Source organism: Hyperolius riggenbachi, chromosome 1 (assembly GCF_040937935.1).
Source record: "Hyperolius riggenbachi isolate aHypRig1 chromosome 1, aHypRig1.pri, whole genome shotgun sequence".
NCBI classification, from domain to species: Eukaryota; Metazoa; Chordata; class Amphibia; order Anura; family Hyperoliidae; genus Hyperolius; species Hyperolius riggenbachi.
The window spans coordinates 209165396-209190430 of NC_090646.1; the positions used below are offsets into that span (position 1 = coordinate 209165396).

The 25035-nt window shown below is 47.2% G+C and overlaps 1 protein-coding gene across 1 annotated transcript in view; it reads right to left on the minus strand.

Annotated features, from left to right (window-relative positions):
- The window catches only part of LOC137571199 (uncharacterized), a 104890-nt gene that overhangs the window by 39100 nt on the left and 40755 nt on the right, over positions 1-25035 (minus strand). Inside the window, exon 4 of the mRNA XM_068280027.1 lies at positions 6428-6490. Within this exon, the coding sequence (XP_068136128.1) occupies positions 6428-6490 (63 nt within the window). The remainder of the gene's footprint in view (positions 1-6427; positions 6491-25035) is intronic.

A 25035-nucleotide genomic window follows, 5' to 3' on the forward strand; every position in this document is an offset into this window, starting at 1 on the left:
AAGGGGGATGCAGAATTTTTTTTCCGGGCAGACACACTGAAGCCTCTTGTGAGAGCGCTTCGGTTTTTCTGCGGGGGACACGGATCGGTGATCGGGAACCATGTTCCTGTTCACTGATCCCAGGGCTACCGGGGGACATCATGGAGGGACGGGGGCACGCCCGTGATCGCACGCGGGAGCGCGCCGAAGCGCGGCACCGCAGCAGAGCAGCCGCTCGGACGTGAGCTTCACGTCCGGGCGGCAGAAATAGTTAAAGCTTCAATTTTTTCCATAAAGGTTCTCATGCTGTGCCTAATCCTTTAGAGCAGAGAGGACCTTCTGTGCTTAGTTCCACTTTAACCACTTAAGGACTGCAGTCATAAAACCCCTTAAGGACCAGAGCCTTTTTTTCCATTCGGACCACTGCAGCTTTCACGGTTTATTGCTCAGTCATAAAACCTACCACCTAAATGAATTTTACCTCCTTTTCTTGTCACTAATACAGCTTTCTTTCGGTGCTATTTGATTGCTGCTGCGAGTTTTACTTTTTATTATATTCATCAAAAAAGACATGAATTTTGTCAAAAAAATGACTTTTTTAACTTTCTGTGCTGACATTTTTCAAATAAAGTAAAATTTCCTATACATTTGAGCGCGAAAGTTATTCTGCTACATGTCTTTGATAAAAAAAAAACCATTCAGTGTATATTTATTGGATTGGGTAAAAGTTATAGCGTTTACAAACTATGGTGCCAAAAGTGAATTTTCCCATTTTCAAGCATCTCTGACTTTTCTGCGCACCTGTCAGGTTTCATGAGGGGCTAAAATTCCAGGATAGTACAAATCCCCCCCAAATGACCCCATTTTGGAAAGAAGACATCCCAAAGTATTCAGTGAGAGGCATGGTGAGTTCATAGAAGATTTTATTTTTTGTCACAAGTTAGCGGAAAATAACACTTTGTAACAAAAAAAAAAAAAAAAGTTTCCATTTCTTCTAACTTGCGACAAAAAAAAATGAAATCTGCCACGGACTCACTATGCTACTCTCTGAATACCTTGAAGTGTCTACTTTCCAAAATGGGGTCATTTGTGGGGTGTGTTCACTGTCCTGGCATTTTGGGGGGTGCCTAATTGTAAGCACCCCTGTAAAGCCTAAAGATGCTCATTGGACTTTGGGCCCCTTAGCGCAGTTAGGCTGCAAAAAAGTGCCACACATGTGGTATTGCCGTACTCAGGAGAAGTAGTATAATGTGTTTTGGGGTGTATTTTTACACATACCCATGCTGGGTGGGAGAAATATCTCCGTAAATGACAATTGTTTTATTTTTTTTACACACAATTGTCAATTTATAGAGATATTTCTCCCACTCAGCATGGGTATGTGGAAAAATACACCCCAAAACACATTATACTACTTCTCCTGAGTACGGCGATACCACATGTGTGGCACTTTTTTGCACCCTAACTGCGCTAAGGGGCCCAAAGTCCAATGAGTACCTTTAGGATTTCACAGGTCATTTTGAGAAATTTCGTTTCAAGACTGCTCCTCACGGTTTAGGGCCCCTAAAATGCCAGGACAGTATAGGAATCCCACAAATTACCCCATTTTAGAAAGAAGACACCCCAAGGTATTCCATTAGGAGGATGGTGAGTTCATAGAAGATTTTTTTTTTTTGTCACAAGTTAGCGGAAATTGATTTGAATTGTTTTTTTTCACAAAGTGTCATTTTCTGCTAACTTGTGACAAAAATAAAATCTTCTATGAACTCACCATACTCCTAACGGAATACCTTGGGGTGTCTTCTTTCTAAAATGGGGTCATTTGTGGGGTTCCTATACTGCCCTGGCATTTTAGGGACCCTAAACCGTGAGGAGTAGTCTTGAAACCAAATGTCGCAAAATGACCTGTGAAATCCTAAAGGTACTCATTGGACTTTGGGCCCCTTAGCGCACTTAGGGTGCAAAAAAGTGCCACACATGTGGTACCGCCGTACTCAGGAGAAGTAGTATAATGTGTTTTGGGGTGTATTTTTACACATACAGATGCTAGGTGGGAGAAGATTCTCCCACCCAGCATGGGTATGTATAAAAATACACCTCAAAACACATTATACTACTTCTTCTGAGTACGGCGATACCACATGTGTGACACTTTTTTGCAACCTAGGTGCGCTAAGGGGCCTAACGTCCTATTCACAGGTCATTATGAGGCATTTGGATTCTAGACTACTCCTCACGGTTTAGGGCCCCTAAAATGCCAGGGCAGTATAGGAACCCCACAAGTGACCCCATTTTAGAAAGAAGACACCCCAAGGTATTCCGTTAGGGGTATGGTGAGTTCATAGAAGATTTTTTTTTTGTCACAAGTTAGCGGAAAATGACACTTTGTGAAAAAAAAAAACAATACATATCAATTTCCGCTAACTTGTGACAAAAAATAAAATCTTCTATGAACTCACCATACTCCTAACGGAATACCTTGGGGTGTCTTCTTTCTAGAATGGGGTCATTTGTGGGGTTCCAATACTGCCCTGGCATTTTAGGGGCCCTAAACCGTGAGGAGTAGTCTTGAACCCAAATGTCTCAAAATGACCTGTGAAATCCTAAAGGTACTCATTGGACTTTGGGCCCCTTAGCACAGTTAGGCTGCAAAAAAGTGTCACACATGTGGTATCGCCGTACTCAGAAGAAGTAGTATAATGTGTTTTGTGGTGTATTTTTACATATAACCATGCTGGGTGGGAGAAATATCTCTGTAAATGACACATTTTTGATTTTTTTTACACACAATTGTCCATTTACAGAGAGATTTCTCCCACCCAGCATGGGTATGTGTAAAAATACACCACAAAACACATTATACTACTTCTCCTGAGTATGGCGATACTACATGTGTGACACTTTTTTGCAGCCTAGGTGCGCTAAGGGGCCCAACGTCCTATTCACAGGTCATTTTGAGGCATTTGTTTTCTAGACTACTCCCTACGGTTTAGGGCCCCTAAAATGCCAGGGCAGTATAGGAACCCCACAAGTGACCCCATTTTAGAAAGACGACACCCCAAGGTATTCCGTTAGGGGTATGGTGAGTTCATAGAAGATTTTATTTTTTGTCACAAGTTAGTGAAAAATGACACTTTGTGAAAAAAACAATAAAAATCCAATTTCCGCTAACTTTTGACAAAAAATAAAATCTTCTATGAACTCATCATACACCTAACAGAATACCTTGGGGTGTCTTCTTTCTAAAATGGGGTCACTTGTGGGGTTCCTATACTGCCCTGGCATTTTACGGGCCCAAAACTGTGAGTAGTCTGGAAACCAAATTTCTCAAAATGACTGTTCAGGGGTATAAGCATCTGCAAATTTTGATGACAGGTGGTCTATGAGGGGGCAAATTTTGTGGAAACGGTCATAAGCAGGGTGGCCTCTTAGATGACAGGATGAATTGGGCCTGATCTGATGGATAGGAGTGCTAGGGGGGTGACAGGAGGTGATTGATGGGTGTCTCAGGGGGCGGTTAGAGGGGAAAATAGATGCAATCAATGCACTGGGGAGGTGATCGGAAGGGGGTCTGAGGGGGATCTGAGGGTTTGGCCGAGTGATCAGGAGCCCACACGGGGCAAATTAGGGCCTGATCTGATGGGTAGGTGTGCTAGGGGGTGACAGGAGGTGATTTATGGGTGTCTCAAGGTGTGATTAGAGGGGGGAAATAGATGCAAGCAATGCACTAGCGAGGTGATCAGGGCTGGGGTCTGAGGGCGTTCTGAGGTGTGGGCGGGTGATTGGGTGCCCGCAAGGGGCAGATTAGGGTCTAATCTGATGGGTAACAGTGACAGGTGGTGATAGGGGGTGATTGATGGGTAATTAGTGGGTGTTTAGAGGAGAGAAGAGATGTAAACACTGCACTTGGGAGGTGATCTGATGTCGGATCTGCGGGCGATCTATTGGTGTGGGTGGGTGATCAGATTGTCCGCAAGGGGCAGGTTAGGGGCTGATTGATGGGTGGCAGTGACAGGGGGTGATTGATGGGTGGCAGTGACAGGGGGTGATTGATGGGTGATTGACAGGTGATCAGTGGGTTATTACAGGGAATAACAGATGTAAATATTGCACTGGCGAATTGATAAGGGGGGGGTCTGAGGGCATTCTGAGCGTGTGGGCGGGTGATTGGGTGCCCGCAAGGGGCAGATTAGGGTCTAATCTGATGGGTAACAGTGACAGGTGGTGATAGGGGGTGATTGATGGGTAATTAGTGGGTGTTTAGAGGAGAGAATAGATGTAAACACTGCGCTTGGGAGGTGATCTGATGTCGGATCTGCGGGCGATCTATTGGTGTGGGTGGGTGATCAGATTGCCCGCAAGGGGCAGGTTAGGGGCTGATTGATGGGTGGCAGTGACAGGGGGTGATTGATGGGTGGCAGTGACAGGGGGTGATTGACAGGTGATCAGTGGGTTATTACAGGGAAGAACCGATGTAAATAATGCACTGTCGAATCGATAAGGGGGGGTTTGAGGGCAATCTGAGCGTGTGGGCGGGCGATTGGGTGCCCGCAAGGGTCTAATCTGATGGGTAACAGTGACAGGTAGTGATAGGGGGTGATTGATGGGTGATTGATGGGTAATTAGTGGGTGTTTAGAGGAGAGAATAGATGTAAACGATGGATTTTGGAGGTGATCTGATGTCGGATCTGCGGGCGATCTATTGGTGTGGGTGGGTGATCAGATTGCCCGCAAGGGGCAGGTTAGGGGCTGATTGATGGGTGGCAGTGACAGGGGGTGATTGATGGGTGGCAGTGACAGGGGGTGATTGACAGGTGATCAGTGGGTTATTACAGGGAAGAACGGATGTAAATAATGCACTGGCGAATCGATAAGGGGGGGGGTTGAGGGCAATCTGAGCGTGTGGGCGGGCGATTGGGTGCCCGCAAGGGTCTAATCTGATGGGTAACAGTGACAGGTGGTGATAGGGGGTGATTGATGGGTAATTAGTGGGTGTTTAGAGGAGAGAATAGATGTAAACGATGGATTTGGGAGGTGATCTGATGTCGGATCTGCGGGCGATCTATTGGTGTGGGTGGGTGATCAGATTGCCCGCAAGGGGCAGGTTAGGGGCTGATTGATGGGTGGCAGTGACAGGGGGTGATTGACGGGTGATTGACGGGTGATTGACGGGTGATTGACAGGTGATCAGGGGGGATAGATGCATACAGTACACGGGGAGGGGGGATGGTCTGGGGGGGTCTGGGGAGAATCTGAGGGTTGGGGGGGTGATCAGGAGGGAGCAGGGGGCAGTTTAGGGACTAAAAAAAAAATAACGTTGACAGATAGTGACAGGGAGTGATTGATGGGTGATTAGGGGGGTGATTGTGTGCAAATAAGGGTCTGGGGGGTGGGCAGGGGGGGGTCTGAGGGGTACTGTGGGCGATCAGGGGGCAGGGGGGGGGGCAGATCAGTGTGTTTGGGTGCAGACTAGGGTGGCTGCAGCCTGCCCTGGTGGTCCCTCGGACACTGGGACCACCAGGGCAGGAGGCAGCCTGTATAATACACTTTGTAAACATTACAAAGCGTATTATACGCTTCCTATCCGGGGATCGTCGGGTTAACAACCCGCCGGCGCTTCCGATTGGCCGGCGGGTTTACGTCGCGGGTGGGCGGAGCCTATTGCCGGTGGATGCGCGCGCATCCCAGCGCGCGATCCCCGGCCAGAGAGTGCCCCAGGACCTGACGCCAATCTGCGTTACGTGGTCCTGGGGCTGCCACTTTGCCGCCGCCAATATGAAGTAGGCGGTCGGCAAGTGGTTAAAGAACACAGAAGACTTAATACTTACAAGTCCAAATCAACATTTGTTCATGTCTTGTACAGAAGCAAAAAAGCGAATTATTAGTTTATTTAATATTAGCGGCAGCACAGTGGTGTAGTGGATAGCACGCTCGCCTTGCAGCACTCGGTCCTCGGTTCAAATCCCAGACATGTGATTTTGTTAGTTCTCCCCATCGAACACTTCCATTCCAGCGCAGGAGACTTGGGTGCAGCAGTGAGTAACTTCAGCGCTGTCAGAAAACCGAGCTGAAGTTACTTATAAAACACTATAATTCTGCCTTCAGCAATTGCTGGAAGCCAAATTATTTCATTCCCCACCATCCATAGTAGCTCTCGTACGCCTCCCCGTGTCTGCGTGGGTTTCCTTGGGAACTCTGGTTTCCTCCAACATCCCACAAACATACAGATAAGTTAATTGGCTTCCCCCTAAATTGGCTCTGGACTACAATACATACACTACACGATACATACATAGACGTATGACTATGGCAGGGATTAGATTGTGAGCCCCTCTGAGGGACAGTTAAGTGACAAGACAATATACTCTGTACAGTGCTGCAGAAGATGTCAGTGCTATAAAATCATAATAATAATTAACATGTGTTGCAAATAAAAGGAGATTTTTACCTGTCCACATAACAGCTGAACAGTAGAAAGATTTCCACTTAATGTAGCTAAGTGTAGTGGACTCTAAAAAAAGATATTACATTTATTAGTACTCTGATAAAACATTACAATTTCACACACATTAGATCACAGTCATTCAGGTTTTTCATTGTATTTATCTACAATTAGAACTACACAAGTACAGGTGAGCTTAGATTTTTTAAAATGAAATACTAGCCCATCTGCACTTTTAACAGTGATCAGAAACTGGTTATATAACTGTTATTTTGCAGATTACCATAGTCAGTTTCACATCCTGTGACCACAACTCATCTCATAGGCAAGTTTAGGGGGGGATTACAGGTGCCCAGAATCCCCTCCTAACACCAGAGCAGTGTCTTTGTGCCGCCCCACTTCCTTTCTTTCCAAGCTACAGTTGACTTTGGATGTAGCAGCAGCGTGTGTACAGAGCATGGTGCAGCTCTGGGTGACTTAACAGATCACTGTGCCAGGTATGAGCACAGCCCGGTGCCCCTGCTGTGTGCTAGTGAAGAAGGAAGTCAGACCTTGGCTTGCAGAATGCTTTACTTTCCCCTTCATTACATATGTTGGCTGTCCTCATTATTATCTGTATTCACTGGCTCCTGTAACAAGAAACTGATTATGCTGCACATGCTGCCAGTGGGTACAGATAACAATGCTTACAATCAGATTACTTCTGTAGTGATAGGACTATGAAGTATTCAACTGGCTTATCCATCCAGACCTCCCTCAGTGCTTCACTGAGGGAGGTCTGGATGGATAAGCTAGCTGAATACTTCATGGTCTCTGGCTGCTCATGTGATAGCCCTCTGATATGTAACTACCTCTATGTCTCACTGAAGTGTGTATCTCACTCTCCCCCATGTCTTTCTCACTATCTCTCTCTGGTATATCCTCACTCCCCTTTGCCCCTACCATCTATATATATAATAGAGTAAGTGCCTCAACCTTCAAACAAGAAGAAGAAGTAGTGCCCTGCCCCCAGGGCCGGTCCAAGCAAGTAGAAGGGGCTGGTCCAAGCAAGAAGAAGAAGTAGTGTCATGTCAAACCAAGGGCAAAGAGGAATCATTTGCATACTCAGTAGCAGTGCATTGTGGGTAACCACAAATGTTCACTTATAGCGGAATTATTGCAGATTTGCTTCTGTTTTAAGAAGGAAAATTATACCAAGCTTTGCTTTTTTTAGTAGAAGGGATTTTTGGTCTCTTTTACCCCCCTATACATTCTTAGAAGTTTGGGTCACCCTAAGCTGCTTGGCTACTCTGTTGTACTGGTCCAAGCCCTATCTCATACAGCCATATCAATCTCTGCGATAGCTATCATTCATGAAAATGCTGATGGTATGGAGAATCAGTGTGGGAAAACACCGCTGACAGTGTTTTAGACTTCTGGCTGCTGATTCATAAAAAAGTGTCCCGGTGTGGTAGCAGTGCGGAGATTCCCCGAACTAGGCTGGCGGTAGGCTTGCGGAGACACGGAAGCTGCCGAGTTAATACATTTCTCCCTGTTCCGCTCTCCTGCCGCTGCCTGGGAGGTCTCTGTGTCTCCATTCACTTAGCATTGTTATCGCCACATCAGAGGGAGCGGTACTTCCCGACCTCACACCGCTTGCGGTGATCTTTATGAATTAACGTTTTGCTACATTTTTTACAACAATCACCGCACAAGGCGGTGATTTATCGCTCTGCTCAGTAATATCAGCTTTTGATGTGGAAGGAGCCTTTATGAATGCAGATTTTGCTACGTGTGCGGGAAAGTCAGCTGTTTTAAGCATTTCCACATGCAAAAAAACCTTTCTGAATGATAGCCTATGTAGTGATGAGAACTTAAGGTCTGAAATAGGCTGTCACATGTGGGTTTGATATGACTGTGCAAAACTTAAAGCTATAGGCTTGCTTGGCTTACTAAGGGTGAAAAGAAATAATTTGCATATTTAGTAGCGGTACATTGTGGATAATCACAAATGTTCACTTATAGCTGAGTAATTGCATATTTCTTTCTGTTTTAGGAAGGCAGATTACACCAAGCTTTGCTTTTTTTAGTAGGAGGTCTTTTTGGTCCCTTTTATCCCCTATACATTACGAGTGGTTTGGGTCACCCTGAGCTGCTTGGTTACTCTGTTGTACTGGTCCAAGCCCTATCTCATTCAGCTGTATCAATCCCTGCTATGTATGGATGAGGGTCAAAAGTCTGAAACAGGCTGGCACATGTGGGTTTGATATGACAATGTAAAATGTAAAGTTATATGATTGCTAAACACCAGTGGTTCTGGATGCTTGCTTGGCTTACCAACAGGGAAAAGGGGTAATTTGCATATTTAGTAGCAGTGCATTGAGGGTAACCACAAATGTTCACTTATAGCTGTATTATTGCAGATTTCCTTCTGTTTTAAAAAGGCAAATTACACCAATACAGTGGCCTCAATTCACGGAGCATTATCAAACGTTTATCAAACACTTTATCAAACGTTTGATAATTTACCTCATGGGTAAAATCTCATTTTGAATTGACTAAGGTGTTATATATTTGTTGAATGTTTTATCGGTAAAACATTTGATAAATATATAACACCTTAGTAAATTTAAAATGAGATTTTACCCATGAGGTAAATTATCAAACGTTTGATAAAGTGTTTGATAAACGTTTGATAATGCTCCGTGAATTGAGGCCAGTGTGTGGCATTGCAGGAAGTGACGACAGTGGAACGTACGCTGGAACGCGGTAGAGGTGAGTCATCCCCGCCCGCTGCCTCTTACTAATAGTGGCGGCTGCTACTGTGCTTAAGCAGGAGTCTTGCTGAGCTTAAGCTGGAGGGGGAGTGCACATGGGGGACCAAGGTGGGGGGGGGTCTTGCTGAGCTTAAGCTGGAGGGGGAGTGCACATGGGGGACCCAGGTGAGGGGGGTCCAACCCCCCTCCCCAGCACTGTGCCCAATACCCCCTTCCTGCCCTCTACCCTCTTATGTGGCGTATGCTACGCCGCGGGTCAGCTAGTATTACTATATTGTGTGTGGCTGAGAGATATCTTTCAGAAATCCCCCCTTGAAAATCCTGGGTTTGCCTCTGCATCTTTTATCAGAACAAACACTGGTACATACAATTGTAATATCTTTATTAACTATAACTACCGAATGATTCAGCACTGAATCCAGACACCTATAATGTAAGAATTAGTAGATAGATGTAATGTGATAGGCGCATTGATGCATTAGCCAAATACCATAGCCACATATTGTATTGCATTAACCACTTGAGGACCACAGTCTTTCTACCCCTTAAGGACCGGCCACTTTTTTTCCATTCAGACCACTGCAGCTTTCACGGTTTATTGCTCGCTCATACAACCTACCACCTAAATGAATTTTGGCTCCTTTTCTTGTCACTAATAAAGCTTTCTTTTGGTGCTATTTGATTGCTCCTGCGATTTTTACTTTTTATTATATTTTATAAAGGTGCTCATTGGACTTTGGGCCCCTTAGCGCAGTTAGGCTGCAAAAAAGTGCCACACATGTGGTATTGCCGTACTCAAGAGAAGTAGTAGAATGTGTTTTGGGGTGTATTTTTACACATACCCATGCTGGGTGGGAGAAATATCTCTGTAAATGACAATTTTTTCATTTGTTTTACACACAATTGTCCATTTACAGAGTTATTTCTCCCACCCAGCATGGGTATGTGTAAAAATACACCCCAAAACACATTGTACTACTTCTCCCGAGTACGGCGATACCACATGTGTGGCACTTTTTTGCACCCTAACTGCGCTAAAGGGCCCAAAGTCCAATGAGTACCTTTAGGATTTCACAAGTCATTTTGCGGAATTTGATTTCCAGACTACTCCTCACGGTTTAGGGCCCCTAAAATGCCAGGGCAGTATAGGAACCCCACAAATGACCCCATTTTAGAAAGAAGACACCCCAAGGTATTCCGTTAGGAGTATGGTGAGTTCATAGAAGATTTTATTTTTTGTCACAAGTTAGTGGAAAATGACACTTTGTGAAAAAAACAATAAAAATCAATTTTCCGCTAACTTTTGACAAAAAATAAAATCTTCTATGAACTCACCATACTCCTAACGGAATACCTTTGGGTGTCTTCTTTCTAGAATGGGGTCATTTGTGAGGTTACTATACTGCCCTGGCATTTTAGGGGCCCTAAACCGTGAGGAGTAGTCTTGAAACCAAATGTCGCAAAATGACCTGTGAAATCCTAAAGGTACTCATTGGACTTTGGGCCCCTTAGCGTACTTAGGGTGTAAAAAAGTGCCACACATGTGGTACCGCCGTACTCAGGAGAAGTAGTATAATGTGTTTTGGGGTGTATTTTTACACATACCCATGCTAAGTGGGAGAAATATCTCTGTAAATGACAATTGTTTGATTTGTTTTACACACAATTGACCATTTACATAGAAATTTCTCCCACCCAGCATGGGTATGTGTAAAAATACACCCCAAAACACATTATACTACTTTTCCTGAGTTTCCTTTTTGCAGCCTAGGTGCGCTAAGGGGCCCAACGTCCTATTCACGGGTCATTTTGAGGCATTTGTTTTCTAGACTACTCCTCGCGGTTTAGGGCCCCTAAAATGCCAGGGCAGTATAGGAACCCCACAAGTGACCCCATTTTAGAAAGAAGACACCCCAAGGTATTCCGTTAGGTGTATGGCGAGTTCATAGAAGATTTTATTTTTTGTCACAAGTTAGTGAAAAATGACACTTTGTGAAAAAAAACCAATAAAAATCAATTTCCGCTAACTTTTGACAAAAAATAAAATCTTCTATGAACTCGTCATACACCTAACAGAATACCTTGGGGTGTCTTTTTTTCTAAAATGGGGTCACTTGTGGGGTTCCTATACCGCCCTGGCATTTTACGGGCCCAAAACCGTTAGTAGCCTGGAAACCAAATGTCTCAAAATGACTGTTCAGGGGTATAAGCATCTGCAAATTTTGATGACAGGTGGTCTATGAGGGGGCGAATTTTGTGGAACCGGTCATAAGCAGGGGGGCCTTTTAGATGACAGGTTGTATTGGGCCTGATCTGATGGATAGGAGTGCTAGGGGGGTGACAGGAGGTGATTGATGGGTGTCTCAGGGGGTGGTTAGAGGGGAAAATAGATGCAATCAATGCACTGGGGAGGTGATCGGAAGGGGGTCTGAGGGGGATCTGAGGGTTTGGCCGAGTGATCAGGAGCCCACACGGGGCAAATTAGGGCCTGATCTGATGGGTAGGTGTGCTAGGGGGTGACAGGAGGTGATTGATGGGTGTCTCAAGGTGTGATTAGAGGGGGGAATAGATGCAAGCAATGCACTGGCGAGGTGATCAGGGCTGGGGTCTGAGGGCATTCTGAGGGTGTGGGCGGGTGATTGAGTGCCCTAGGGGCAGATAGGGGTCTAATCTGATAGGTAGCAGTGACAGGGGGTGATTGATGGGTAATTAGTGGGTGTTTAGGGTAGAGAACAGATGTGAACACTGCACTTGGGAGGTGATCGGACGTCGGATCTGCGGGCGATCTATTGGTGTGGGTGGGTGATCAGATTGCCCGCAAGGGGCAGGTTAGGGGCTGATTGATGGGTGGCAGTGACAGCGGGTGATTGATGGGTGGCAGTGACAGGGGGTGATTGATGGGTGATTGATAGGTGATTGACAGGTGATCAGTGGGTTATTACAGGGAAGGACAGATGTAAATAATGCCCTGGTGAATTGATAAGGGGGGGTCTGAGGGCAATCTGAGCGTGTAGGCGGGTGATTGGGTGCCCGCAAGGGGCAGATTAGGGTCTGATCTGATGGGTAACAGTGACAGGTGGTGATAGGGGGTGATTGATGGGTAATTAGTGGGTGTTTAGAGGAGAGAATAGATGGAAACACTGCGCTTGGGTGGTGATCTGATGTTGGATCTGCGGGCGATCTATTGGTGTGGGTGGGTGATCAGTTTGCCCGCAAGGGGCAGGTTAGGGGCTGATTGTTGGGCGGCAGTGACAGGGGGTGATTGATGGGTGATAGGTGATTGGCAGGTGATTGAGAGGTGATCAGTGGGTTATTACAGGGAAGGAGGGGGCAGGGGGCAGGGGGGGGGGGTAAAAAAAAAATAGCGTTGACAGATAGTGACAGGGAGTGATTGATGGGTTATTAGGGGGGTGATTGGGTGCAAACAGGGGTCTGGGGGGTGGGCAGGGGGGGGTCTGAGGGGTGCTGTGGGCAATCAGGGGGCATGGGGGGGGGAAATCAGTGTGCTTGGTGCAGACTAGGGTGGCTGCAGCCTGCCCTGGTGGTCCCTCGGACACTGGGACCACCAGGGCAGGAGGCAGCCTGTATAATACACTTTGTATACATTACAAAGTGTATTATACACTTTGTAGCGGCGATCGCGGGGTTAACATCCCGCCGGCGCTTCCGTATGGCCGGCGGGATGTTACGGCGGGTGGGCGGAGCCAGTTGCCGGGGGAAGCGCGCGTCATCAATGACGCGATCGCTCCCCCGGCATGCCTAAAGGACGCGCCGCCTGAAGGCGTATTGCGGTCCTTTAGGCGTCCACTTTGCCGCCGCCCATGGGCTGTGGGCGGTCGGCAAGTGGTTAAACAGGCATGGCAGGTTCCAGTTTTACTTGCTTCATTAGGAGGGGTGCTCCGATGAAATAGCCTACATCGTCTAAGAAACCTACATTCCCATCATTATTCTGTCTGTCGAATTGTCCTACGTCATCAAACCAACATACATTACACTGACTCACCTGTCTCCTACTCTCACACTAACCTTTCCTTGTCTAACACCACCACCCTCCTAGTGCCTAACACTAACACCCCTCCTAATGCCTTACACTAACCCCTTCCCTCTTATTGCCTAACTCTAACCCTCCTCCTAATGCCTAACACTAATCTACCACTTCTAGTGCCTAACACTAACACTCCTCCTAATGCCTAACACTAACCCCTCCCTTCTTATTGCCTAACACAAACCCCCTCCTAATGCCCAACACTAGCCTCTTCCTTCTTATTGCCTAACACTAACCCCTCTCCTAATGCCCAGCACTAATCTACCACTTCTAGTGCCTAACGCTATCCTCCTCCTAATCCCTAACACTAACCTAACCCCTTTTACCCATATTCATTGGTTGGTGCGAGAAATAGGCTAGTACGCTGGGGCAGGTGCAATAGAAAGCAGCAACTTTCAGGGATTTCTGTACTGCACACTACAAGAGTACAGTAGTAGTACAGTGTGTGCAAACAGTGTTTGGAAGTGTTACATTCAAAAGCAGACAGCAGCAGGTGCAAAGTCTCGTGCTTGGGAAAATAAGCAGTAAAAAACAGCCCCAGGTTGCTGTTGGTCAGTGAGTTCATACTTTATCACCTTATCACCTTTATCACCGTTATAAAATCCAACATTTCTCATACGTTCTGGGCTACCTTCCTATAAACCCAAAGAGTAAAATAAATTAAGACTATTAAAGCTGGCAGTTGCTAAGCAATCAGTTGCTAGATTGGCACCTGACCAGAAGGTGGTGACTTTTATAGGCTCATTTCCTTCCTTGGATCAGTGGAGATTTTGCATGTTAGACAAATGTTTTGCTCATCCCCATGCTCCAATACATGTGCTGAGTAGAGATAGTCAATGAAATGCTAATAATTCCATCTTGCATGCAAATGTAATGCAAACTGTATGCAGTTTGGAGCTTAGCCGATAAATGTCAACAAGTAGTGCATTTCATTGGCCCAGTTCAAACTGCATCTGACCTCTAGTAGTGAAGCTACTATAGGCTCAGCGTGCTGTACAATGGGACACACTAGAGTACATCTTCACAGGCTCACATACAGCACAGGCCTAGAGAATGAAGATACCAGCCGTTATATTTAGCCTGGAAAGAAGGGAGAGCCAGGCAGCAGGTACCCTGAGGCTGAGGCAGTTTTCATGCAACACTTTTACTGGAGGTGACTTTCTGCTGCCTACATAACTTGAGATTTTTTTCAGTTAACTAGTGCATTATGTTTCCATTACAGCCAATAATAAAGGTTTTGTGTCACCTATAAAGCAAGTCTAAAAAGGCACACATTTACATTATATGCTAAGTGTATGTAGGGTAATAGAAAATGTGAAGATCTGTTTACATTTCAGATGCGGTAAATGTATAGACTTCGTCTGGGGAGGCTGGAGAGATGGAATGTGATGATTGGAGCAGGCTACAGGCTGCACAACAGGGAATTTACATTCTGTGTTTAACTTATTGCCAGGTACAACTGAGGAAAAAAGTTCTGTACATTCTCAAAGCAGATGCAAAACTTCGTCTTCATTTTCACCTTCTATTTCTTATTTTGAAGAAAGCGAGAACAGAGAAAGACACATTGGCCCATATGCAATTAACATTTTCTCCTAAGATTTCTCCTAGTGGATCATTTTTCATCGTGTATTTAAAATAACGTTTCAGAATTTTCAAAAATACAAAAAAGTAGTTGGAAAACTACTATCAAAATTATTTTTAGTATGTTCTTGCTTGCTGGTTATTTAAAATGTATTTTATTTACAAGTTGAGAAAATATCACCTAGGAGAAAACTCAGGTAAAAAAGAGAATTGCATATGGGCCACTGTGCAAAAGGGATTGTACTTACATTCTGGTTATTCCTTACAGGTATCACTAGCTTGTTGCCGTGGGGGACTTGGATAAAGCAAGTGGATCCAGTGCCGTGATAGTCTGGATGCTAAATCTGTGCGTGGGCACCTGGCACACTGTGCAGAGGGCATGGAGGGAATGGGAATAAACTTTTTGCATCAGGTGGCAAAGGGGTCTTTTGGTGTGGTTGCTGCTGCAACTGATCCTGGCTGGGTAAGGTCTGCAATGTGGTATGTACTTGTGGAAGCTGCACTAAGGCTAGGAATTAATGTATACATTGTGTGGATTTTGTTTTTATAAGCTTGTAATGTTTCACAAATGTTATTTTCTGTAATTCACAGGTATCTGTACATCTGTACATGAAAAAAAACATTTTTACTTAAGTAACTTCATTAGCACTAATGCCCTACCTAAAATGCAGCATCCCTGCGGCTGAAATCGCTATTATCCCTCTGGGCGATACAATTATATCGCCCAGGAGGTGGCGCAGCACTATTTTTTTAAAAAATTTTATTTTTTAAATCATGTAGCGAGCCCAGGGCTCGCTACATGATAGCCGCAGCGCAGCGGCATCCCCCCACCCACTCCGATCGCCTTCGGCGATCAGAGTAAGCAGGAAATCCCGTTCAGAACGGGATTTCCTGCTGGGCTTCCCCGGTCGCCATGGCGACGGGGCGGGATGACGTCACCGACGTCATGGACGTCGTGACGTCGGAGGGAGTCCAGATCCACCCCTCAGCGCTGCCTGGCACTGATTGGCCAGGCTGCGCAAGGGGTCGCGGAGGGGGACTGCACGGCACGGCGAGCGGCGGCGGATCGGCGGCGAGCGGCGGCGGCGATCGGAAGTTACACGCAGCTAGCAAAGTGCTAGCTGCGTGTAACAAAAAAAAATTATGCAAATCGGCCCACCAGGGCCTGAGAAATCCTCCTGCGCGATATACCCCGAGCTCAGCTCGGGATTATCGCTCAGGAGGTTAAACCCCCTGGGGAGGCAGAGCTTTGGGCTGTAGCTCTGCCTCCATTCTAATCAGCGCTAATTGCCGCCTCCTCCCCGCCACTCTCAGTAAAGGAAGACTGAGAGGGGCAGGGAGAGGCGGTGATCAGCGCCGATTGACGGGAGTAGAGGCAGAGCTACAGCCCAAAGCTCTGCCTCTACTAGGAAGCGCTGCCCAAATCTCCCACCAGGGATTTCGGGGGGTTTAATAGAGATTTCAGCCACCAGGATGGAGCGTTTTAAGTAGGGCATTAGTGCTAATGAAGTTACTTCAGAGTTTCTTTAAGGCAGGGGTCTCAAACTCAATTTACCTGGGGGGCCGCAGGAGGCAAAGTCAGGATGAGGCTGGGCTGCATAAGGAATTTCACAATCGTGGTGCATCGCCGCCTCTGCCCGCCCCTCTCACTCTCCCTTCACAGAGAGGGGCGGGGAGAGGCGGCGATTGACGACAGGAGGGGCAGAGCTGAAGCTTAAAGCTCTGCCCCTTCCAGGAAATGCCGGCGGATTGCCCCCCGGGTGATTTGGGGGCTCTGCAGCCCTCGTTTAGCGGCGGGGATGCGGCGGATTACTTGGGAGCACTGAAGCGAACTATAAGGAAGCTTTTGCCAGCAAGGGCCACAAAATATTGTATCGAGGGCCGCAAATGGCCCGCGGGCCGCGAGTTTGAGACCCCTGCTTTAAAGTGGACCCAAACTAAAAATACACGATTTCAGAAATAAAATCTATTTTCTAAATTATAATAATAAATAGCAGCCTTTTTTCAGCTGCATGATGACAAATATAAAATATTTTACATTTATTGGAGTAACCCCTCCCTTCCTTTCATATTGCCGGCAAATAATCCGGCAAACTGGTGGAGTAGATGGTGTCCAGCAAAGGAGGAATTGCTAATGGCTGCCACCTGTATAACCCTAGTTATGCAAAGAGAGGGTGAAAAGCATGCACTGAAATGCTCATAGGCTTGAAGGAGTATTTATTTATATTTGTATGTGTCAGAGTGGTGCAACTAAATATTTTGAATTGAATACATTTTTGGTTTGGGTCCGCTTTAAGGGAAATAGATATAGTTGTATTTATTAGTATTCAGTTGTTGATGCATCCTTTTCAACAAAATATAAAAATTGGTTAGTGGGAATTTGGCTGCTAATGGGCACGACCAATCATTCCTGATCGATTACCTCAGCCTCTAGGACAGGGGTGTCAAACTAAATTATGTAAGCGGCATAAATCTAAAGCATTGTCACAGGCCAAATTGTTTCTCAAATAATGTGGCGTAACTATAGTGACTGTGAGGGGCCTGGATCCCTGCTCTTCCTCCTTCTGCAGAGTAGCCCGGTGGAGCAAGTAATATTTACCTGCTCCGATGCTTATTTGGGTCTCCTCTACTTTTCCTGACAGCCAGCATGCTGCATACCTCTGGCTCTGAATGCATGCCACGTGTTGGAGAGCTACTGGGAAGAACAGAAAAGACAAAGTGCAATGCTGGAGCAGGTGTGTGTTTTATCAGCCACGGGGGTCATTTGGATCCAAGGAAGGGGGCCCCATGCTAATTTTGCAGAGGTACCCTGTGGGATGTTGCTGCTAGTGTTGGGCGAACAGTGTTCGCCACTGTTCTGGTTCTGCAGAACATCACCCTGTTTTAAGTTCGGGTTCGCCCCGAACTCCTAAATGGCCGCCGAACAGGGCCGAACAGGGCCCCTGTTCGGCCGAACAGGGCCCTGTTCGCCCGAACATGCCGCAATACGGCCCCCCTATGGGGTCGCAGGCATAAGGGGGGAGCATGCCCCGATCGCGGGGGGGGGGGGGGGGGTCGGAAATTCCCCCCACCCCCTCCGCTAGCGCTCCCCCCTCTGCCCGCTTCCCCATACAAAAGTTTAAGGCAAGTTAAATAGTACTTGGTGGCTGGCACTGGCAGTGGAGTGAGGAGGAGTCAGAGTAGGAGAGTGACGCGTTGAGGCCGGGCAGCGGGCGGTTCAGCGGTAGTACCCTTGTGGTACTTCCGCCCTTTCTCTGACCTCACGTCCTCTGCATACGAGGGTACGCGTCACGCGTACCCTCGTATGCGTCATCACGTAGAGGACGTGAGGTCAGAGAAAGGGCGGAAGTACCACAAGGGTACTACCGCTGAACCGCCCGCTGCCCGGCCTCAACGCGTCACTCTGCTACTCGGACTCCTCCTCCTCCTCACGCCAGTGCCAGCCACCAAGTACTATTTAACTTGCCTTAAACTTTTTGTATGGGGAAGCGGGCAGAGGGGGGAGCGCTAGCGGAGGGGGTGGGGGGAATTTCCGACCCCCCCCCCCCCCGCGATCGGGGCATGCTCCCCCCTTATGCCTGTGACCCCATAGGGCCCCCAAAATGGGCATGTTCGGGGGTCCCATTGACTTCCATTGAGTTCGGCGTTCGGGCCGAACATGCCGAACATCTGGCCCATGTTCGGCCTGTTTGGCCCGAACCCGAACATCCAGGTGTTCGCCCAACACTAGTTGCTGCACCTAGGCTCAATCTGATAATGTTTCAACCAGAAACACCACTCAACTTCTGGATGGTAAGGAAGTTTGAAGCTCTCAAGGGCCACATAAGATGGCAAGGAGGGCCATCTTATGAGTTTGACACCTGTGCTCTAGGACTATATTCTGAATGGCAGACACACGTGGGCCGTAAACTGCTATAACAATAATTTAATAGGTTTCAGTAATGTTGGATCTGCAAAGTATATCTATCCAAATAATATTTTCGCCATAATTTATATGATAAGTTATTTTCTAGAAGCAAAGGTACTTTTGTATTTAGCCTAGAAATTCATTCTTAATGTCTTCCTATTTATGTTGGTTCTGATTTTCCCATTCTCTAGACAAAGTGAAAAGAGTGGAGGAGGTGAGGGTGAAACTCAACTAGCTCACCAAACTGGCCGAAAATGCCTTAGAGTTGTCAGATGGAATCTAACACTGAGTTGTACGGTGGGATGTAGACGAAGAGAGGAGCGTTCCATAGTGACCACTGAAACATTTGTTTAAAGGTAAAGGACAGAGTTAAGAGAAATCTAAGAGTCAATCAGAAACAATCAGAATAATAAAAATAACATTCATATGCAATTAACTTTTTCTCCTGAGTTTTCTCCTAAATGGTATTTGCCTTTTAAACCACCAGCAAGAAAATACTTAAAATAGTATTGATAGTTATTTTCCACCTACATTTTGATACTTTTTTCAATTACATAGTGCTGAAAGGTTATTATGGATAGAATATGACAAACTATATCCTAGGAGAATACTCAGGAGAGAAAAGTTAATTGCATATGGACCCTGATGAGGCTTGCTAATACAAAAATAAACGGCTAACTTTTTTTTAACTTTTCTATAATGGGGCAGCCATTTTAGTCCTTTGGCTTCTTTCTTGTGATATGCTACATGCATGTTCCTATTCTCCCTTTCCCCAAACCAATAGTTTACATGTTATAGATTACATCACACCCACAATGCTCTACTGGGCCAGACTGATATTTTTTTGTGTAGATAAAAGAAAGTCCTTCAGTAGTAATGCTAGTAAAATATTTTGATAATGGAACTTATTTCTTGGCAGTTTGATATTTTTCTTTACATATATTGTTGTGTGTATATATATATACACATACAACTTACAATTTAAGTGAAAGGTACACTGAAGAGATTTATCTTCCTTGTTTACATTTGCTTCTATGAATGTGGGAAATAGTTATATGTAGCATTCACCTCCTACTGTTTGCCAGGAGAATTGGAAGTACTGCCAGCATCCTGAAATATGGCCTCACAAGATGATCCATTTGTTCTTTATTTAGTAATAGTCATAAACAGATTCCATTGCCTTGCAACTCTGCTACCGACTATCACTTTACACCAATTAGTTTGACATACAGCTAAAGTTATCTGACTTGTCATATCCTTCCTGTGACACCCTAGAGTACATTTCTGACAAAAGGTGGCCAGATCATCTGTGAGCTTAATTGAGGGAAACAATGATCAGTGTATTCTGTAAAGTGCTGAGACAAATTTGTCAGTGTTTCATAATTGTGTAATGACGATCATCTGTAATCATGCAAGAAATATTTAGATCACTTAGATTCAGAGTGTCAGGTCTATTCTGATTGTCCATTTTAAACGACTAATAGGTGTATATAGATAGACTAGGATCTGTAAATTAAAGGGCACCTGAACTGAAAGGGATATAGAGGATGACACATTTATTTTCTTTAATTAAATCAAGTTCCCTGGTTGTCCCACTGATTCTGTGTCTGTAATACTTTTTGCCATAGACCCTGAACAAGTATTAGAGTTGGGCCGAACGGTTCGCCTGCGAACGGTTCCATGCGAACTTCAGTGGTTCGCGTTCGCGTCTCGCAGGCGAAGTTTTGCGGAAGTTCGGTTCGCCCCATAATGCACCATGAGGGTCAACTTTGACCCTCTACATCACAGTCAGCAGGCCCAGTGTAGCCAATTAGGCTACACTAGCCCCTGGAGCCACTCCCCCTCCCCAATAAAAGGCAGGCAGCGGCGGCCATTAAGCTCACTCGTGTGCCTGCGTTAGTGAGAGTAGGGCGAGCTGCTGCAGACTGTCTCTCATAGGGAAAGATTAGTTAGGCTTAGCTTGTTCCTGGCTGCATACCTGTTCTGTTCAGTGAGCCCACCATACCTGTTCTGTTCAGTGAGCCCACTGGATACCTGCATACCTGTTCAGTGAACCTGCCACTGCATACCTGTTCTGTGAACCCACCACTGCATACCTGTACTGTGAACCCACCACTGCATACCTGTTCAGTGAACCCACCACTGCATACCTGTTCAGTGAACCCACCACTGCATACCTGTTCAGTGAACCTGCCACTGCATACCTGTTCTGTGAACCCACCACTGCATACCTGTTCAGTGAACCCACCACTGCATACCTGTTCAGTGAACCCACCACTGCATACCTGTTCAGTGAACCCACCACTGCATACCTGTTCAGTGAACCTGCCACTGCATACCTGTACTGTTCAGTGAACCCGCCACTGCATACCTGTTCTGTTCAGTGAACCCGCCACTGTATACCTGTTCTGTTCAGTGAACCTGCCACTGTATACCTGTTCTGTTCAGTGAACCCGCCACTGTATACCTGTTCAGTGAACCTGCCACTGCATACCTGTTCTGTTCAGTGAACCCGCCACTGTATACCTGTTCAGTGAACCTGCCACTGCATACCTGTTCAGTGAACCCACCACTGCATACCTGTTCAGTGAACCCACCACTGCATACCTGTTCAGTGAACCTGCCACTGCATACCTGTTCTGTTCAGTGAACCTGCCACTGTATACCTGTTCTGTTCAGTGAACCCGCCACTGCATACCTGTTCTGTTCAGTGAACCCGCCACTGTATTCCTGTTCAGTGAACCCACCACTGCATACCTGTTCTGTTCAGTGAACCCGCCACTGCATACCTGTTCTGTTCAGTGAACCCGCCACTGTATACCTGTTCAGTGAACCTGCCACTGCATACCTGTTCAGTGAACCCACCACTGCATACCTGTTCAGTGAACCCACCACTGCATACCTGTTCAGTGAACCTGCCACTGCATACCTGTTCTGTTCAGTGAACCTGCCACTGTATACCTGTTCTGTTCAGTGAACCCGCCACTGCATACCTGTTCTGTTCAGTGAACCCGCCACTGTATTCCTGTTCAGTGAACCCACCACTGCATACCTGTTCTGTTCAGTGAACCCGCCACTGCATACCTGTTGTGTTCAGTGAACCCGCCACTGTATACCTGTTCTGTTCAGTGAACCTTCCACTGTATACCTGTTCTGTTCAGTGAACCCGCCACGGTATACCTGTTCTGTGAACCTGCCACTGCATACCTGTTCTGTGAACCCACCACTGCATACCTGTTCTGTTCAGTGAACCCGCCACTGCATACCTGTTCTGTTCAGTGAACCCGCCACTGCATACCTGTTCTGTTCAGTGAACCCGCCACTGCATACCTGTTCTGTTCAGTGAACCCGCCACTGCATACCTGTTCTGTTCAGTGAACCCGCCACTGCATACCTGTTCTGTTCAGTGAACCCGCCACTGTATTCCTGTTCAGTGAACCCACCACTGCATACCTGTTCTGTTCAGTGAACCCGCCACTGCATACCTGTTGTGTTCAGTGAACCCGCCACTGTATACCTGTTCTGTTCAGTGAACCTGCCACTGTATACCTGTTCTGTTCAGTGAACCCGCCACTGTATACCTGTTCTGTGAACCTGCCACTGCATACCTGTTCTGTGAACCCACCACTGCATACCTGTTGTGTTCAGTGAACCCGCCACTGTATACCTGTTCAGTGAACCTGCCACTGCATACCTGTTCTGTGAACCCGACACTGCATACCTGTTGTGTTCAGTGAACCCGCCACTGCATACCTGTTCTTTTCAGTTAACCCGCCACTGCATACCTGTTCTGTTCAGTGAACCCACCGCATCAGTGCGCATACCTGTGCAGTTAAGTGAACCCACCTACCTACGTTTGTGCACGCAGTGTGATATACCACTCCATGCATACCCGATATGGACAAAACAGGTAGAGGAAGAGGTAGTGCCAGAGCCAGGTCTGTGCGAGGTCGTGTAAATGTAATTTCGTGTGGACCTGGCCCACAGTACAGTGCTCGGAAGAAGGCACGTCCCATCACCCCATAAGATTGTCAGGACGTGGTTGAGTATTTAGCGACACAGAACACCTCATCTTGCTCAGCCACCAGCGCTACTACTAGCACCACTTCCGCTGCATTTGAAAGAATTATTTAGTGGTGAAATCACTGATGCACAGCAATTGTTGTTACAGCCAGATGAATTTTCACCAGCTCATATGTCTGAGTTACGCAGCAACACTATGGATGTAACGTGTAAGGAGGATGAAGGACCTACTGATGGTGCATGTTTGGATTTTTCTGAGGCAAGCGAAGCTGGGCAGGATGATTACGATGATGACGATGATACGGATCCTCTGTATGTTCCCAATAGAGGAGATGAAGAGGGGGACAGTTCAGAGGGGGAGTCAGAGAGTAGTAGGAGGAGAGAAGTTGCTGAAAGAAGCTGGGGCAGCTCTTCGTCAGAAACAGCTGGTGGCAGTGTCCGGCACCATGTATCGCCACCTATGTACAGCCAGCCAACTTGCCCTTCAGCATCAGCTGCTGAGGTCCCCATAGTGCCCACATCCCAGGGTGGCTCAGCGGTGTGGACATTTTTTAATGTGTGTGCCTCAGATCGGAGCAAAGCCATCTGTTCGCTCTGCCAACAAAAATTGAGCCGTGGAAAGGCCAACACTCACGTAGGGACAAGTGCCTTACGAAGGCACCTGGAGAAAAGGCACAAACAGCAATGGGATGGCCACCTGAGCAAAAGCAGCAGCAGCACACAAAAGAAAAGTCACCCTCCTTCTCCTCTTCCTCCTTCAGGTGCATCATCTGCTTCTGCCGCTTTCTCCCTTGCACCTTCACAGGCACCCTCCTCCACTCCGCCTCTGCCCTTGAGCGCTTCCTGCTCCTCTGCCCACAGCAGCAGTCAGGTGTCCGTGAAGGAAATGTTTGAGCGGAAGAAGCCAATTTCGGCCAGTCACCCCCTTGCCCGCCGTCTGACAGCTGGCGTGGCGGAACTGTTAGCTCGCCAGCTGTTACCATACCGGCTGGTGGACTCTGAGGCCTTCCGTAAATTTGTGGCCATCGGGACACCGCAGTGGAAGATGCCAGGCCGCACTTATTTTTCTAGAAAGGCCATACCCCAACTGCACAGTGAAGTTGAGAGGCAAGTGGTGTCATCTCTTGCGAAGAGCGTTGGGTCAAGGGTACACCTGACCACGGATGCCTGGTCTGCCAAGCACGGGCAGGGCCGCTACATTACGTACACAGCCCATTGGGTCAACCTGGTGAACGATGGCAAGCAGGGCGCAGCGGACCAAATTGTGACACCTCCACGGCTTGCAGGCAGGCCTCCTGCCACCTCCTCTCCTCCTGCTACATGCTCTTCGCTGTCCTCCTCCTCCTTGGCTGAGTGGCAGTTCTCCTCTCCAGCTACACAGCCCCAGTTTCGCAGGGCCTATGCTGCATGCCAGGTACGACGGTGTCACGCCATCTTAGACATGTCTTGCCTCAAAGCGGAGAGTCACACTGGAGCAGCTCTCCTGGCTGCTCTTAAGAAACAGGTGGATGAGTGGCTGACCCCGCACCACCTGGAGATAGGCAACGTGGTGTGCGACAACGGCAGCAATCTGCTTGCCGCTTTGCATATGGGGAAGCTGACACACATACCCTGCATGGCACATGTCATGAATCTAGTTGTTCAAAGATTTGTGTCAAAGTACCCTGGCTTAGCGGATGTCCTGAAGCAGGCCAGGAAGTTCTGTGGGCATTTGAGGCGGTCTTACACAGCCATGGCACGCTTTGCGGAAATTCAGCGGAAAAACAACTTGCCGGTGAGACGCCTGATTTGCGATAGCCCGACTCGCTGGAATTCGACCCTGCTCATGTTCTCCCGCCTGCTAGAACAGAAGAAAGCCGTCATCCAGTACCTCTACAACTACAGTAGAATGAAACAGTCTGGGAAGATGGGGATGTTCTGGCCCGACAACTGGACACTGATGAGAAATGCATGCAGGCTCATGCGGCCGTTTGAGGAGGTGACCAACCTGGTGAGCCGCAGTGAAGGCACCATCAGCGACTTGATTCCCTACGCTTACTTCTTGGAGCGTGCTGTGCGTAGAGTGGCGGATGAATCTGCGAATGAGCGTGACCAGGAACAGTTACGGCAGGAACAGGCATGGGACCAATTTTCATCAGACCCAGCTGTTTCCTCAACACTTGCGGCAGCACAGAGGGGGGAGGAGGAGGAAGAAGAGAAGTCGTGTGCAGAAGACGAGTCAGACTCAGAGGATGATGAGCAAGGTGTTTCTTTGGGGGAGGAGGAGGAGGAGGAGGGGACGGCGGCAGGAGAACAACCGCAG